The sequence below is a fragment of the Xenopus tropicalis genome, chromosome 4 (genome assembly GCF_000004195.4).
Source record: "Xenopus tropicalis strain Nigerian chromosome 4, UCB_Xtro_10.0, whole genome shotgun sequence".
Taxonomy (NCBI): Eukaryota; Metazoa; Chordata; class Amphibia; order Anura; family Pipidae; genus Xenopus; species Xenopus tropicalis.
This window is the reverse complement of record NC_030680.2, coordinates 96,272,354-96,289,264: the sequence shown is the minus strand read 5'-3', so window position 1 is coordinate 96,289,264 and position 16,911 is coordinate 96,272,354. Positions and strand designations below refer to the sequence as shown.

The following is a 16,911-nucleotide window of genomic DNA, read 5'->3' as shown; positions in this document are numbered from 1 at the left end:
CTAGGGAAAATAGAGTATGTCCAACCAAGACAACGGCAGGACTGACCTAAGTTTCTATTTGATTAAGGGCAGAGATTTCTGTAGCAGGTAAGATACTAGGTTAGGAGTCTTAACCATCAAAACCAATATATTCTTATAGGGGAACTCCAGCCAAATACAACTTAAGCTTTTTGAAAAGTAAACATGATTTCAAGTAACTTTGTAATATACATCAATTAAAAATGAGTTCACATTTTATATAAATGATTATGTTCATTGGGATTTTATTTAGTAGTACAGCATCTGTGCTTCTTTTCATAAAACCACAAATATTGTGTCTGTATTCACATATGTAGATTGCATCATTAAAGGTGGAGATAACTACTCAAGAAACACAGATTTCCAATTATGAAGATGAGCTGAGCAAGGCAAAGTCAGAGCTGAACCGGCTGCAAGAGGAAACAATTCTGTTAGAAGAGAATCTGGAAACTGGAAAGCAGAGGCTGGCACCTCTGGAGCAGCAGCTTCAGGAATCCAAGTTGGAAATATGTTCTGTAAGACAGTTCCAGAATATCCATACACTTTGCAATTAAAAGGCAACTATAACCTTACATTTCCTTGCAGATCGATGACAACTTATTAAAATCAATAGCATAAGGGGGCGATTTCCAGCATTTTGCTACCCAAGAAATTACTTCAGGTGGCCAAACCCTGTGACTTGTAATGTTCTGTATGCTGCCAGAGCACTTTTAGGTTTGATCATAATAAGGTTGAAATGCATCAGTGAGCGTTTCCAAGTTATAATTGTCTGTCCTGTGAGTGCACCAGCAGTATACAGACGACTACCATACAAGTTCCATTTCCCTAATAGAAACTAGGGGGATAAAAACTAAAGTAAAATAATGTTAGTTAGAGCCTTTATTTTCATCCTAATGATGTTAAAGGGAAATAATGAAAGATATGTCATTGTGATAGGATTGTTTGCATAGTGACTATAATTGGGGCTATAATTATCTGTCGGTTACATTTTCTTTCAATACATATTGTTCTCCTTTAATAGTAACATCTCTTGCTTTTATAAGGTCCTCAATATAGGTATTTTACTTACACCCATATTGGCCTACTAGTATGCATCAGTCATATATCACAGTTTAAATGAAAAAAACTAAAAACATTATTTAATAATATAACTTTCCAGGCATATCTCATGCTATACTCTCAAACTTGTGTATAAAATGCTTAATTAGAGAAAACTCTAAACATATGTACAGGTATTGGTGCAAGCATGCAGAAGATAATTCTCTAATAAAGGAGCGTTTTAGGCTCCATTCCTCTGTAAATATAGGCTGAAATGACTTTGCCAGATTCGATTCTAAAGAAACCAAGAATATCAGTACATGCAAACATAATGAAGGATGGCAAATTTTAAAACTTGGAATTGAAAGTTTTTAGTTTCAACAAATGATTTGCCTAGATCAGGGGTCCCCAACCTTTCTTACTTGTGAGCCACAGTCAAATGTAAAAAGACTTGGAGAGCAACACAAGCATCATAAAAGTTCATGGAGGTGCCAAATAAGGACTATGATTGGCTATTAGCCTCTATGCACACTGTCAGCTTACAGGAGGCTTTATTTGGTAGTAAATCTTGTTTTAATTCAACCAAAACTTGCCACCAAGTCAGGAATTCAAAAATAACTACCTGGTTTGGGGGCACTGAGAGCAACATCCAAGGGGTTGGTGAGCAACATGTTGCCCAGGAGCCACTGGTTGGGGATCACTGGCCTAGATGATCATGCATTATAAATATGTAAGTGTAGGTTTTACCTTAACACTAAGGGGCTGATTTACTAAGACACGAATTCGAATCCGAATTGGAAAAATTCCGATTGGAAAACTAACATTTTGCGACTTTTTCGTATTTTTTGCGATTTTTTCGGAGCCTTTACGACCTTTCGGAAATTGTCGCGACTTTTTTGTTACCAATACGATTTGCGCAAAAAAAGCAAGTTTTTCGTAGCCATTACGACTTGCGCAAAGAAATGCGAGTTTTTCGTAGCCATTACGATTCGCTCGTATCTTGTCACAACTTTTTCATATTGAGCGCTCTTAAGCGGTGGCCGAAACTTTCAAACTTAGCATGATTTTGGAAGCCTCCCATAGGACTCAATGGCACCCTGCAGCTCCAACCTGGCCCAAGAAAAGTCACCATACTGAAGCTTGAATGAATCCGAATGTTTTGTACTCGGCACGAAAGCTGCGAAAAAGTCGCGACTTTTCGCACAAGTTTTAACGCTACGAAAAAATCGCAACATTTTGCGCAACTTTCGGAATGGCTACGAAAAAGGCGCGACTTTTTGCGCAAGTTTTAACGCTATGAAAAAATCGCAACATTTTGCACAACTTTCGGAATGGCTACGAAAAAGGCGCGACAATTTTCTGAAAAATCGCAAAATACCGATCATTACGAAAAAAACGCAATTGGACACATTCGGCCCGTTCGTGGGTAAGTAAATGTGCCCCTAAATATCTGCAACCTTCTATTTCACTTTTAGCTTTTAATCGTTACGCTGAGTGTCCGACACTAATCTATAACTAGCACTACCTAAGTAGTTATTTTATGGATAGTACAATATCTAAAATCCTGGCATGATCACATAAAGATAAACCTGCTTGAGTGTACAGTTGGTGTTTAATGATTGTAATATTAGTAGAAATAACATTCTAATGTAATGTTTTTGTTGTCATATTCAAGGTTCAGGCAAAGCTGGAAGAACTGAAAGCTTCAGAGAATAACGTTGAGCAGCTTAACTGGTGCCATCACCTGGTAAATGGTATTGGAGATCACTCCAGTCTAAGTAACAGCAGCAGCGAGCCCACAAATCTGCATGAGAATACAGGGTGTGACAGCCCTGGCCAACTAGATCACCAGAGCCGTAGCTCTCCTGTGAGTGTACTACATGTTTTACAATTTTGAATTAAATTTAATAGTAGGCAATGTGTGTGACCTTTTTTCAGTTATAAGCAAATATTAATAATTTGTTTGCATGGATTTTTAGATGTAAACTGTATCTCAAAGTAATCAATATCTCTGAATTATGTATTTTAGGTTAGGAGCAGTCCTGAAATAAATCAGACTTCTGGGAGTGATGGTGAAGAAAAAGATGACAATGTAAACGCACTGGTTCCCCAAAAGGTATGTCCATGAATTAATGTGGTAACTAGATACACATTCTGTTAAGTGTTTTCAAAATTTTCTGCTAATCCAGTCAATACTATGTGAGAAATTCTAAGATGCACAGTGTTTTTAAAGAGAGGAAATTGGGAATGAACTAGGAACAGACATGAGAATATCAAGGACTGCAAATAAGCATTCACCCTATTTCCACACTAGCCTTCAGTGTAGGCCCCTTATTAAAATATCAGAACGCCACTCCCCAAGGTAAGCCATTCACAGTTGGGAGCTTATGCCTTACAGGAAGTTTTTCAGTAGGGAAGGGCCAAGTTCTCAAATAATGTTATTTTCAGCTACATACCACTTATTAGTTGGCATTGAACCAAGGTCCTAAAACTAAATTGGCAATTCTAGTGTCTTAGTTTGTTACTATGTTTTCCAGTTTATAATGAATTTTTGCTAATTCCAGCAACTGAAATTAGTACTTAGTCATGACATAGATGAGTCATTTTTTTCTGTACTTGTGACTTTGACATCAGTGCTTTTTGGAGAATATGTTCTTATTGTGGTTGATGAAATAGCTACTGAACTATTTCATCTTTTTGCATTTGGAAATGATTGTATGTGCCTGTGTGTAGTCCTGGTTCCTAAGCAGTTGTCGTCAATGGCAAGCCAACCGCTGATTTTATGATTAATACTGCAACTAGCTGCAGTGAAAATGCCTGGTGTGCCAAAGCTCTGATGGCAGTAGATGGCTATTTTATCCACATTTCAGTATTGCATTTAGTAATTTCAAAAGCATGATTTGGTAAATTATATCTGTGCCATAAGCAGAGCATTGTTTAGAAATTATAAACGCAAACATTTCTTTATAGAGTCTGTGACAATGGAAAGAAACCTTACCACAAAACAGCACGACACTCAGCAGGAACTCTCAAAGTGATTTATTTCAAACAAAAGATTTCAGAAATTTGAAATTTTTTGAGGTCCTCAGACACCTCCTTTGTTCAAGCCGTGATACATATCCACAAATGTTTCATTTAACTAGGTTTTCGTCATCTACTTTTAGGTAGATGAAGTTTTAGGTCACATTCTTATAAAAATACAGAAAATTTTAAAGGGTTCACAAACTTTCAAGCACCACTGTGAAGGGATGTGTGTGTATATATGTATTATATATATTCATTCTGGGGGTATTCGTTTCCTCTTACAGGCAGTTTCCGTTATAGGCATTTTTTTCTGTTTGTTAATTACTATAATGCAGTAACAATATTTATAAATTTAGACTAAAGCAAGCTTTTTAGAGAAATTATCCTTTATTGATACAAAATGTTTAAAGGCACAGGAGGTCCTTTATGAAATATCCACACTTGATAAAGGGCCTCTGTGATTTAGAAGTCCCTAAATACTGGTATATAGGTAGCACTTGGGAAGCAAGGTGTGATGCAAAATCAAATATAAATCTTTAGTGGATATAAAAAAGCACATTAAAAAGGATCTACATTTGCACTGCAGTGTCCTTACCTTTTATGCAGTAGTAGAGTTTCTCTAATGAATCAGCTGAACCTGAAGTGGAACTGAATTAATGTGAAATGTTTTTTTCTGTAGGAGGTCAGTTTTCAGGTTGATCCCTATGACGTGAATCCAGTTGCTCCCCCTTCTGCTCCTGTCCAAGATCCCGGATTGGATTTCTTTCAGAGTGATCCTTTTGTTGGCAGTAAGTCATAGAAAATGTCTGATTGAGAAGGTGTTCAGAATACCACAGGTTTACTTCTTATACAGAAAAATAAACAAGAGTTGAATGCCATAATGGCTCTTCACAAGACTACAGACTGACTGTAGGACATTTCTTGCCAAGAAATACTTTATTTGTAGGTGCCTGATGAATAGATACAGGCTTGAAAAAGTGGTCATTTTAAGAATTGCCTGCAACTTCCTTAAGGCTGACAAACCAGGAAGGGAATCCTCATACTTAAAGGAATGGTAACAAGTGTTTTAAAGTAATTAAAATGTAATGTGGTGTTGCCCTGAATTGGTGTGTTTGCTTCAGAAACACTGCTATAGTTTATATAAACAAGATGCTGCATAGCAGTGGAAGCAATTGAAGTACGGCTAAATGACAGAGGTTAAATAGCAGATAACGGATAAGCTCTGTAGAACATCATTATATTCTTTAGAGCTTATCTGCTATATATGCATTTTATCCCATGAATGGCTGCCCCCATGGCTTCAAAACAGCTTATTTGTATAAACTATCATAGTGTTTCTGAAGCAACACTACATTGCATTTTAATTGCTTTTTATTTGGAAAACAATTATGTATGCTATGTTAAAAAAAACATAGTTCTTAATGTCTGTCCCTTTTAAAGCAGGTTTGAAAAGCATGTGGACCTTACATATGGTTTTATTTGCATATGATTTCATTTATATTCCAGGCGATCCTTTTAAAGATGATCCATTTGGGAAAATAGGTAAATTTTCTTTTTAATTTTTTTTTTTTTTAATGTAAATGTCTGCTTTGGCATGTATGAACTGAAATCCTGTGTTATTGTGGTCTTATATATGGAGGCACATGCACTGTTTCCTTCACTAGTGTAAAAAGCTGATCCTCTGCCTTCCACTACATACATGTGTGTGCGACATGGGATCAGCCCATAATCAATGTGTACACAGAGAGCAGATTTTGATGCGTACTGTACTGAAATCTGCTCTGTGTGCACTGATGGGCTGAACCCTTGCCTAACAGCGCACACATTCAGTTAGCATAACTATTGATTGTTGTTCTTATATTTACAGAGATATATCAATCCACTAGTTATATATAGATAAACCCCATATGTTGTTTTACATGAGGGGTTGTTTACTGATTCCCGGGGTGCAAATGCTTAACAAGCACTCAAGCCTCAGGGAATGCTGCACTCTGGATTAAAAATCTAGAGCTGAGAGTGCACCAAGCAGAGTGTGTTAGGGTAAGGCACCATGGAGTGTTGGTTCTGCTGGTCTGAGCCTTGAGTTTTGTCTCAGCTTGAGAAAAGCGAAGGTGCTCCTGTTGGCCTAAAAACACCTGCTTAAGGGGCCTTATCCATAGGGGGCACAGGCAACAAGGCCCACTGCTGCTCCTTAACTTGCACGTCTGAATGTCGCACCAGTTGGGGGCTGGGTGAGGACACATACATGCCCATCCCCCCTTCAACAATACCATGCTGACTAATGCAGTCATGTAGTCAGTATTTATGGGGAAAGAAGCAGGTCTCTGCATTCCTACTTTGTACACTATGTTCTGTTTTGTTTTAAATTACTCCTATATTATTTTAAATCTGGGCACATAAACCTATTGTCCAAAAGCCTGTACGTTATGAAAGTCTCTGAATATGACACGGTGCATATGAAATAATTTTCTTGAGGGTCGTAGCACAAGTCACCTAAAATACCTTTTCACTAGCCAACATTTTGATGGTAACCCTGACTGTATCCCTTAAAAGCTTAAAAGGAAGTATAAACATTTAGTAGTGTTAGAATGTTTGTGAAGTCTAAGGAGATATCTCTGCCTAGACTAGCAATATATGGCAACACTTATCCATGTATATAAACTTTAATAAATAAAAAAAAAAAAAAAGCTTCTGTTTGAATTGCCACATGTAAAACAAGACTTTTTTTTAAAAAAAAATCTTTTTTTCTCTGTTCCTGACAGATCCATTTGGTGGGGATCCTTTTAAAGATTCCGATCCGTTCGCCTCTGATGTATTTTTCAAACAGGCTTCTGCAGATCCTTTTGCATCTTCTAAAGTGGATTCTTCTAAAGAAGATCTTTTCTCCAAGTCCAAAGCGGATTCTTTCACATCGTCGAATGCAGATCCATTTGTGTCCTCCAAAGCAGAGTCTTTAACATCTTCAAAAGCTGATCCTTTCCAGCCCTCCAGCGCTGATCCTTTCAAGTCCTCTGAACAAGATCCTTTCACATCTGCCAAAGTTGATCCTTTCTTAGCCACAGAAAGCACTTTTTCTTCTGTACGTATCTGTATACTGTGTGTCCCGCACATGTGATATAAAATGGAAGACCTGCTTATGGCCCTCTAGATGATGTTAAGCTTAGACTGTTGTTGAATAATTACTCAGAGCATTTTTGGAATATGAATCATAGCTGTTATTGTATAAATATTCAGTTGAATATTAGTGGGGCGGATTAGCTTTTATTACTTTATCATTGATAAAGTGGAAGCACTGTACCATATGTAAGGTTGTACTCTTTCTGCAGCAACATGTTTTCTTCTCAGTGTTAGTTTTAACACTCTAGCTACTTTAGAAATACCAGCTGATGTGAGCACATATTTTATTGCAAACAGATAATGCAAACTGGCATAATGATAACCCTAAAAGCATAAAAACTGAACTGTGCACTGAACTTTACTCAACCTCTCACTAATGGGAAGGCAAATTCAAATCCACATTAATCCATTTTTATCTAGGAGAAGCATCATGGAAACACTGGAATCTATGTAGCACGGCTGAGTCATATGCATTAGATTTGTTTATAGAGCCAAACCTTCCCACCCCAATGTGTCATGATTAAAACATACGCTTTTTTTATTTTTTTAAACAATAATGTTCTGTTTTTATTTACAATTAATAAGCATATTTTATCTTTTCTCAAGGAAGACACTTTAAAAAATAATGATCCATTTGCTCCAGGTGGAACTGTAGTCTCAGCTGTTAGTGAGTCAGGTGAGTCAGCCTTTCTTTTTCTTTACCTTTAGAGAATGCTGGGAATTGAATTATGGACACATGATGGACACAGTGCAGCATCTCTGCTATGTCTGCATGAGCAAATTGTATTTGTCTTTTGTCCTGCAAAATGTATATAATTTTATTTTCCTTTGTACTGTCCATAGCATTATTTACATCATATTTTTGGCATGAGTGAGATAGTTAAACTATCTGTCATGATTTTTATGGTGTACTCTTTATTTCTAAATTACACTTTTTACATAGCAAACAATTCACTCTGACATTTAAAATGTTAATCTTGAACCAACAAATGTATTTTTTTTGTTGTTTAATATTGGTGTGTAGGCCATTTCAAATTCAGATTTCATTTCAATTTCAAATACGGCACTATGGCGATCTTCCCTCTGTACAATCCACTATGCGACGATCCACATTTCCTCCTTGCCCGACTCCAAAACCGGAAGTCAATTGTTAGCCTGTACAGTAGGAAGGCTAGGAGGAGACGTGGATTGTCGCATAGTGGATTGTGCAGAGGGAAGATCGCCGTATTTGAAATGACCGAAATCAAAGTTTTAGAAGGTAATTTCTAATAAAGCATTCAAAATAATTAACAGTGTACAGGATAGGGCAATTATTGGAGCAGGGTAGAATAGATTTTTTACTTAAAAAATGTAGTGTTACTTTTCCTTTAAGAGCAGTATTGTAACCCTACTGTTATACCGTATCATGTTTCTCTTGTTCACAGGTTCTGAAGATCCATTTGCTTCTTTCTTTGGTAGTGAGTCCATTGGAACTGGATTTGCAGATTTTAGTTTACTTTCCAAGGTAATGTTGCATTTTGCAACTATCTAACATTCAAAAGTGGCCTCTCTCTGGGGAAAAAAAGCATATGAAGCGTGCTAAATGTCATTAGTAATACAGTTATGGGACCCATTATCCAGAATGCTCGGGACCTGGGGTTTTCCGGATAAGGGGTCTTTCCATAATTCGGATCTCCTACCATAAGTTTATTAAAAAAATCATTTAAATATTAAATAAACCCAGTAGGATTGTTTGGCTCCAATAAGGATTCATTATATCTTAGTTGGGATCAAATACAAGATTCTGTTTTATTACTACACAGAAAAAGGGATTCATTTTCAAAAATGTGAATTCTTTGATTAAAATGGAGTCTGTGGGAGATGGCCTTTCCGTAATTCGGAACTTTCTGGATAATGGGTTTCCGGATAAGGGGTCCAATACCTGTACATTGTTTACATATAAAAATATGCTTCTCCGTGGTAGCCTGGGACTAGGAGGATGACTTTTTGTGAGGTTTCATCATGAGGAATGGATAAACTTAAACAAATTATTTTGCATCTCCCATTTATGTCAACACTTTAAAAAGTGACAGTTCTCTGTTTACAAATCATTTCAAGCTGCATATTTAAAGTCCTATTTTAAACTGCAGTCACAGTATTCTAGTTAATCCTACTGCTTGAACTTGTGACTTTTACATCGATATGTAAAAGTCTAATGTGAACTATTACATTCCCATGAAGAAGGTATTAAGGCCCTAAATCTTGTTACAAAAGTGGAATTACACAGAAATATAGAAAACATTAGAAAGCTCAGCTTTTCCTGAAAAAAAAATGATGTATAGCAAACTAAAATTATCCTTCAGTCAGTGCCCCTGAAGTATAATGGCAAATGAAATGCAAAATCCTTCTGGCAAAATCCTTATTCCAGGGCTCATGTAGATATGGGACTGGGTTTGATGGCACGCTTACAATAAAACTTCTCAATGAAAAAATATATATAGATCTAAGCAGTTGTAGAAAAAAGCTTACCCGTTGTACATGGTTGGTCCAGATGCTCATATCCCAGACCCTCACGATAAGGGAGCCATATAGGAACAGATTAGCGAGTTAGGCAGGCACTCCGGAACTCCATATAAGTGAATATAAGGCTCAAATGATAAGTAAAATCATGAGTAATTTATTGAGATAATACACATAAATGAATGCTTCTAAGCCTTACGCGTTTCATACCATTCTAGGTACTTAATCATAGGCTAGGATGGCCTATGATGGCACTCCACCCGAACACCCTGCTGGGTCTGTACAACAAGTGCCACCACACTATACTACTACTATTTTACTGTTACCCATCCGATCTTTCCCCTTGACCTGCATTTCCTTCAGCCATTTGTGCCACTCTTACCTAACCCTGGTTTGACCTTGCCAAATGCTAGCCAGTATTTTAAGGTGCAGAGTCATTTATCCACTGCACCACATGTTCAGGGGTTGCATTGTAATAAAATAATGTTTTACAGAGAAGTCAGTGGATACCACCAGCAAACTGGTGGCTATACAAGTTTTTGTTAGTCTTACAAATACAGTATAAAGTGTATTTTTCTCAGTCTCTCTGTTCTATGCACAGACCAGCACAGATACTTTTGATGCTACTCTACCAATCAAAGACAAGGAGTCTTTAAACAAAGCTATATTTGAGGATGACCCTACCCAGAAAGAAGAGGTACCTCCTGCACTGCCCCCCAAAACTGGAACCCCTACACGTCCTTGTCCGCTCCCACCTGGTGAGTACCTTATGAAGATTTGTCATAGGGCCACCCCATAACTTGAAGGAAGTGGAATCCTTCTCCCAATTATAGGATTAAGGTTTCTGTTACTGCGTCTTAGTGGTCAAGCAGAAAATTAAATTTTATAAATATGGGACGAGATTCCTTTTTGTCTCTTCTGGCCAGGTTGTAATAAGAAGGGCAGCAGATGTGGGTGAGGGACTGCAGACTTGTGCATTGCAAGGGACTAAATACATGTCCTGTATGTTCCTGATCACTGCTTGCAGGTAGCAAAGCTGTGAGAAATCACAATGAAACCATCTGCTAATGAAACATGCATTACCATTATATTACATTGGTCCTATAGTCAGTGACTATCTGTATATATATATTGGTCATGTGGTGCAGACTAATCTTCATAGCGAAAATTCATGGGCATTTAGTTGTAGCAACTAATCGCCCCGTGTGTCTTCACCCTTACAAGAATCCATTGTCATGTTCTGTTACATAGGGAAGAGGCCTTCATCTAGGACCGCTGAGTCTTCAAACTTGTTCCGGCAAGGTGACCCTTTTCAGCATTTCAGTCAGAGCTTCTACAAAGAGACACTATCTGATCCCTTTGATGTCAACAAAGCAACTAGTGAATCTGATAACTTCAGCACAGTAAGTAAAAGCTGAACTCTGGACCAGTCCAAGTAATAGATTCTTGTTCTTAGATTTATATGCTCTTCCTTAAATCTTTTATGAGCACAGGGGCACAATGATTTGCTCTGCTGCCTTGCAATACTGGGGTCCTGGGTTCCATAGCAGCCATGGCACTATCTGCATTCAATTTGTATTTCTCCTTGTGCTTGTGTGGGTTTTCGTTGTGTGCTATGATTTACTCGTACTACAAAATTGGTTAAGATTGAAAATAGTTTGTATGTATGTGATAGGGACCCTAGATTGTAAGCTGCATTGGGGCTGGGAATTCTTGTTCTGCTGGCTTCTGCCTGATTTAGAGAAACAAGGTAAAATAAAAAAAAATACTTTCAGTTCCTCATGTAGAAATTCAAATGATCATAAGAAAAATGTATAATTGTGATCATTTTATCCTTTGAACCTGAACAAATAAGCACTTAGAGCAAATGCTGTAAGGTAAGTGAAAAGGGTTGATGGTTCAGCCAAAAAAGTTGAAAGTTAGATTCATGTTTTCCTCATATTTGTAAATGTAAATCAGAGGTATTCAAATTATTGGTGTCTGTTTAACTCATTTGCAGCTGCTCCCTGATATCAGGATATCGACAAAAGAACAAAGAAGAGTAGTTAATATTTCAAAAGCACTGAATTAAAACAACACTTGTTGCATGACACTGTCTTCATCAGGGGTAGTCAAACTATGGCCCCCCCAAGGTCATTTACCTGTCCCCCTCCCCCGCTGCATCCTCACTCCTGGCTACTACCTGTCTGCCTCTGCGTGGTCCTAGGCCCCAGTGCATCACGTCACCGCATCCCTCCGGCCAACGCTAATGGCGCGTCCAGGGGGGCCATAGTATGAGGACTAACCATAGTCTGGCCCCCTATCATTCTGAGGGACCATAAACTGGCCCTGTGTTTAAACAGACTGGAAGCAGTTTATTGAAATAGGTACATCATCATGCAAAAGTCCTAAACCTACAAACTATTTCCAGTTTGCATTTGAAATGTTGCTCATTTACTAATACTTGGGCACATATGCAGCTTGGCAGTAACCAATACCAACCAATCCGGGTTATCTCTGCGCTGCCAGCTGCAAATATTTGAGTAGTTGCATTGATTACTACCCAGTGTTTCCACATTAAGAGGTTTCTATCTTTCTTGACATTTGCAGTACCAGTCTGAAGATGATATGATTGAGTGGGCAAAGAGGGAGAGTGAGAAGGAAGAGGAGGAGAGGCTGGCAAGGCTGAAGCAACAAGAGCAGGAGGACTTGGAGCTTGCAATAGCATTGAGCAAATCTGAGATTTCAGAGGCGTGAAACTGAGAACTACACACCCCAGTGGAAAATAACAAAACAGTCACCTTCTTCCTAAATCTATTTAAGATAGTTTTTAAAACCTTTCTGTGTCTAGACGTATTGAACGTTACCTTTAATTCTAGCTTTGCTAGAGGGCTAAAAAAAATACACCCTCTAGGCTTTTATCTGTGAACGGGTAATGTGTCATGTGCTAAAGTTACCTATAGGGTGATTTGTGTCTATTGACAATGCTGCTCAGGCTTCATTTTGAGAAACCAGTAAGTCCATCTCGTATAGTGCCCTTGGGAGGTCACTAGCATTGCGCTACCTCTAAAAGGAAGCAAGAGAATTCAAAGCAAAAGGAATAGAGCCTGGTGCTGATATTTTTTTAGTTGTTGTGATTTACACCATCCTTGAGGCAAGGGGGTTTATTGCCAAACTGTATGCCAGACCTTTTTTTTTTTTTTGTTTGTAACATTTCCTTTGTAAAGTTTTACTTGTGGTGTTTCTCTGAGATTTAGTGCCTTGCTTACTCCTTTGCACATTATTCGCCTATTAAACTGAGTGGCCAGCCCTCTGCCATTGAAAGGATATACATTGTGTTAGAGGATTCGGCACTTCTTTTGCTTAAATTGTCAGCTTCCTTGTGCCAAAGCCCACTCACCTGACACCTACTAACAGTATGGAGCTGCAGGTTTGTTGAACTCCAGTTCTGCCATCAAACCTGTACTTTGTTACCATGTTTCTGAAGCAATATTCAGTGTTAGGATTTAGAGGACCTAATCAGCTGCAATTTCATGCTGCATGCTGTGCATTATAGATCCACTACACATTGCCTGCAATCATGGCACATTGTGTTCTTAAGGTTGTAGCTATGATATATGGTTCCTATGTGTGCATATATAGTGTGTGTGTGTATTTGAGAGAGACGTGTGTTTATCAAAGGAATCTCTATATGGTATTAATTGATAAATGTGACTGTATGTGATGTGCATATCTGTGGATATTTTTATGTGTATGCCACTATATTCCTTAGACTTTGCATCAGATATGCAAGAGTGTTATGCTTTGCTGCCCTTAAACCATCACCTCTCATCCACTGAGGGGCTTTCTTAATTAATTTTATATTGAAAAGATTTTCCAGGAACCAAGAAAGCTACATGGAATATCTCCTCTGGCTCCCCCTTCAAAGTTCATTCTTAAGTGGGGATGAATTTTCCAGATCTCAGTCGGCAATAATTTTTTTTTTTAATTGCTCATGAGGCCTTGGCTTGAGGAATACCTTGGTCATAAGGGTTTGGTGCATGTAGGCCAAGATCAGAACAAAGTTCAGTTCTTTAGAACAAATGGTAGAGATACTTACTGACTGACTGTGGTCAGACTTGCTAAACATGTTGGCTACAGCTGTTCTCTTCCACTCAAGCAACATTAGGTCTATTTTAATACACACTAGAAAAGTTGGAAAATTAGTAGTTTGGAAGCACTGACCACCTATGTTAGTTGTGCTTCCTTGGCTTGGATGTAGAAGACAAATGTAGTAGACAGACTAAACACTATTCAGCATTTGCCATTTACTATAAGATGCCCTTGCTTGATAAGTTTATAAAGTTTAAGTCTTCTCCAGTTTTTAAGGAATAATTCCTAATACAGTGATAGGTCATTTTTCTTCTAATTGTCAGCTTTGCAGGGAAAGCTGCTTTAATTTTGCACTGAGTAACTGGTTATTAAAGCAAACTTCTCGTCCAGCTCTAAATGTTTGGAATATGACTATTTCTGCATATTTACTGTTGTTGCAGAGCACCTATTACATTAATATCATCCCCGAGATGACAAAGTGCATCAAAATATCTTTAAAAATAAAGCTGGACAAGAAGGCCAAACTGTAGCCTACCAGCTGTTGGACTGCAACTGTTAGCATCCCCAAAAGCCTTTTGCTATCTTTGAGTTGTTGGTGAGCTGTGTAGTGTAACAGCTAATAGTCTTGGGGTTCAATATTATGTAAGAGACAGTCGGTGCAACATATCATCATATAGTGACACATATTCGTTGCTGAGGTATATGGGAATAATTTTTCCCCTATCCTAAAATGCCATTTTAAATGTACACTAATATTTTACTGAATTATAGATTATAAAGTTTTGTTATAAAGCACTCTCTGTGGACCAATATTATTATTATTGTTATTAAACATGTATATATATATACTTCAAATGCAATTATTCAACCATTTAACATGTTCACTCTACTGACGTACAGCCATCCTGTGCTGGAATATTACTCATAACCACTAGGTGCAAAATAAAACCTCTTATTGTTTCAGTCCTGTTGGGGCCTGTGGCACACTTCCTTATTCTGTGCTATGTTACTGACCGCTGCAGCTCTGGGACAGTTATATTCATTTGTTAAATGACTCCTCTACCTTTTATGTTTTTATTGCAGTTAGACATTGTAATTCTAAGGATAAGTTGTAAGTACTAAATAAAGTGTAAATTGAATTAAGTCGCCCAAGTGTGTTCATAGCTTTTTGGCTCCTTTCTTGTCCACTTTGGGGCATTGCTGCTTCTACTGCTGGCAAACTGCAAGCCAACTGTAGCCATCCTGCACTTCTGGTTTAATTGTTGTCAATTTTGTTTGGAAAAAAAGCTAAAATAATAAAGTAATAGAAACTCAGTTGTTCCAATTTAGAGAAACTGTGTTCAATGTTCTTCCTGTTTAAAGCCATGGGGTAATATTGGGGTGTTTGTTACTCTTCCCAATTCATTTTATGCTTAACTCATAGCCAGAAACCCTAGCTGCCTTTATGTTACAGCAGGGCTTCTACCTTTTTCCCAGAGGCCAAAATAAAGTATAGGAATCAACTTCAGGAACCAGAAAATCATAAGTCTTATTTTAATTACTATTGTCTATTGTATGAAACGTATCACTGGGGGACCATTTTAAACATTATGGGGATTTTGGACTCCTAATCATAAGCTGAGTCCTGTATTATGAAGTATGACTGATAAGCAGTTTTGGGAGGGGATATGAAAAATTATAAAAAAAAAAAAAATTAGAGAACTATTAATGGCATGGTTATACAATTGTAGGGTCATAGTCTAAATAAACAATAATTAACACTGACCTACAACCAGGTGGTATAGAAGATAAGTGTGTGAAAGTTAGCATTTTAGACAGGGAAAGCTATGTAAAAGGGATATCATTATACATTTATATAAATACACATTCTCTTTCAGGACTGTTCCACTTCTCTACATAAGCATCTCTGAGCAAGGAGAGGTTCCTGGCTTACAGGAATCCGGCAAGTCCTCAGCTTATACCTTGCTACAGTTGCCTGGAAACCTTATTGCCCTGTTTTTAAAGGACAGGTAAAGCCTACATTTGCCTACAATGTGTATCAGTTGGGCACGTCTCCCCCACCCAAATGGCATCATTTGTACTTCATATATCCCCTCTGTTTACCAGCACCATCACATTTTTCCTAAAGCAAATAGCAGCTTTCACCCAGTGGCCATTTTTCCTCTGATACATAATCAGATACATTTAAATCTGCAAGCAGCATACACACACAAAGACCTTTATTCAGTATACATTTCTATGAGTTTCTCTGGGAACCATCAATCTGAGCTTAGAACAACTGAGCATGTCTGGCAAGCCAGGAATTAAAGCAAATTCCCAAGTCATCCTGGCCAAAAAGGTTGCAGATATTAAAGGGACCTACTGATTGAGTGGCTTGTTCCTGGGATGACAAAGAATAGTAAAAATTTGGTTACTATTTGTTATGCTAATTTATGCTAATTAGGATTTCGGTTCGGCTAGGACCGTGGATTCGGCCAAAACCGAACCCTGCTCAAAAAGGCCGAATTGTGGCCGAATACCGAACTGAATCCTGGATTCGGTGCATCCCTAAACAAATACCCCCAATATGAAATACATCTCTTTAATATGCCAGTACCATTTATGTTCCCTTATCTCTTCTGTTGAAATATCTGTAATGACCAAGGACAACCAAGGACATGCTTTAAGGTCAGTGTGTGATTTCATAACTGTCAGGAAATACATCTTTACAAGGACAGTCAAGTTGTTAAATTACTTACAGTGGGATACTTTGTTGGTGGAATCAATCCCCTTACAGACTGCAGACCAGTTCTCCCCATGGAGAGAGCCACTTACCTTACACACTGCTTGCTCATGGGCTGTATTATATCAAAATCATGATGTCATTCATAGCAGTTTTTATAGTCCATCGGAAGGTAGGAGGCTGTAAAAGTACCTTGCCAGGACTCTAGTTCAATAGCCCTGCCTTAAAAAATGAGGGTATTCAAAAATCTTTTATTATGGTATCTTATCTTATATTTAACTCCACAGGACTGCAGGAGATGCAGCAAGCAGGCAGCATTGACCAACAGGGCCAGAAGAGAGGTAAAGGAGCTATCAGTTATCCAGTAGTAGGACATCTAGTGAGCAGGGCCCTGTTTGAGGACAGAATTGCAGGTGTCCTCC

General features: G+C 38.0%; 1 protein-coding gene across 2 annotated transcripts in view; it reads left to right on the top strand.

The window, feature by feature from the left end:
* The window catches only part of eps15 (epidermal growth factor receptor pathway substrate 15), a 48,305-nt gene extending 33,392 nt beyond the window's left edge, over positions 1 to 14,913 (top strand). Inside the window, 11 exon segments of one of the 2 annotated variants that reach the window (NM_001126628.2) lie at positions 336 to 533; positions 2,732 to 2,923; positions 3,086 to 3,172; positions 4,760 to 4,868; positions 5,587 to 5,622; positions 6,843 to 7,159; positions 7,804 to 7,873; positions 8,622 to 8,701; positions 10,298 to 10,454; positions 10,948 to 11,099; positions 12,286 to 14,913. In NM_001126628.2, coding sequence (NP_001120100.2) covers positions 336 to 533; positions 2,732 to 2,923; positions 3,086 to 3,172; positions 4,760 to 4,868; positions 5,587 to 5,622; positions 6,843 to 7,159; positions 7,804 to 7,873; positions 8,622 to 8,701; positions 10,298 to 10,454; positions 10,948 to 11,099; positions 12,286 to 12,432 — 1,545 coding nt within the window. In that variant the 3' untranslated portion in view covers positions 12,433 to 14,913. 2 annotated transcript variants of the gene reach the window in all.
* Positions 14,914 to 16,911: the final 1,998 nt, after the last annotated feature.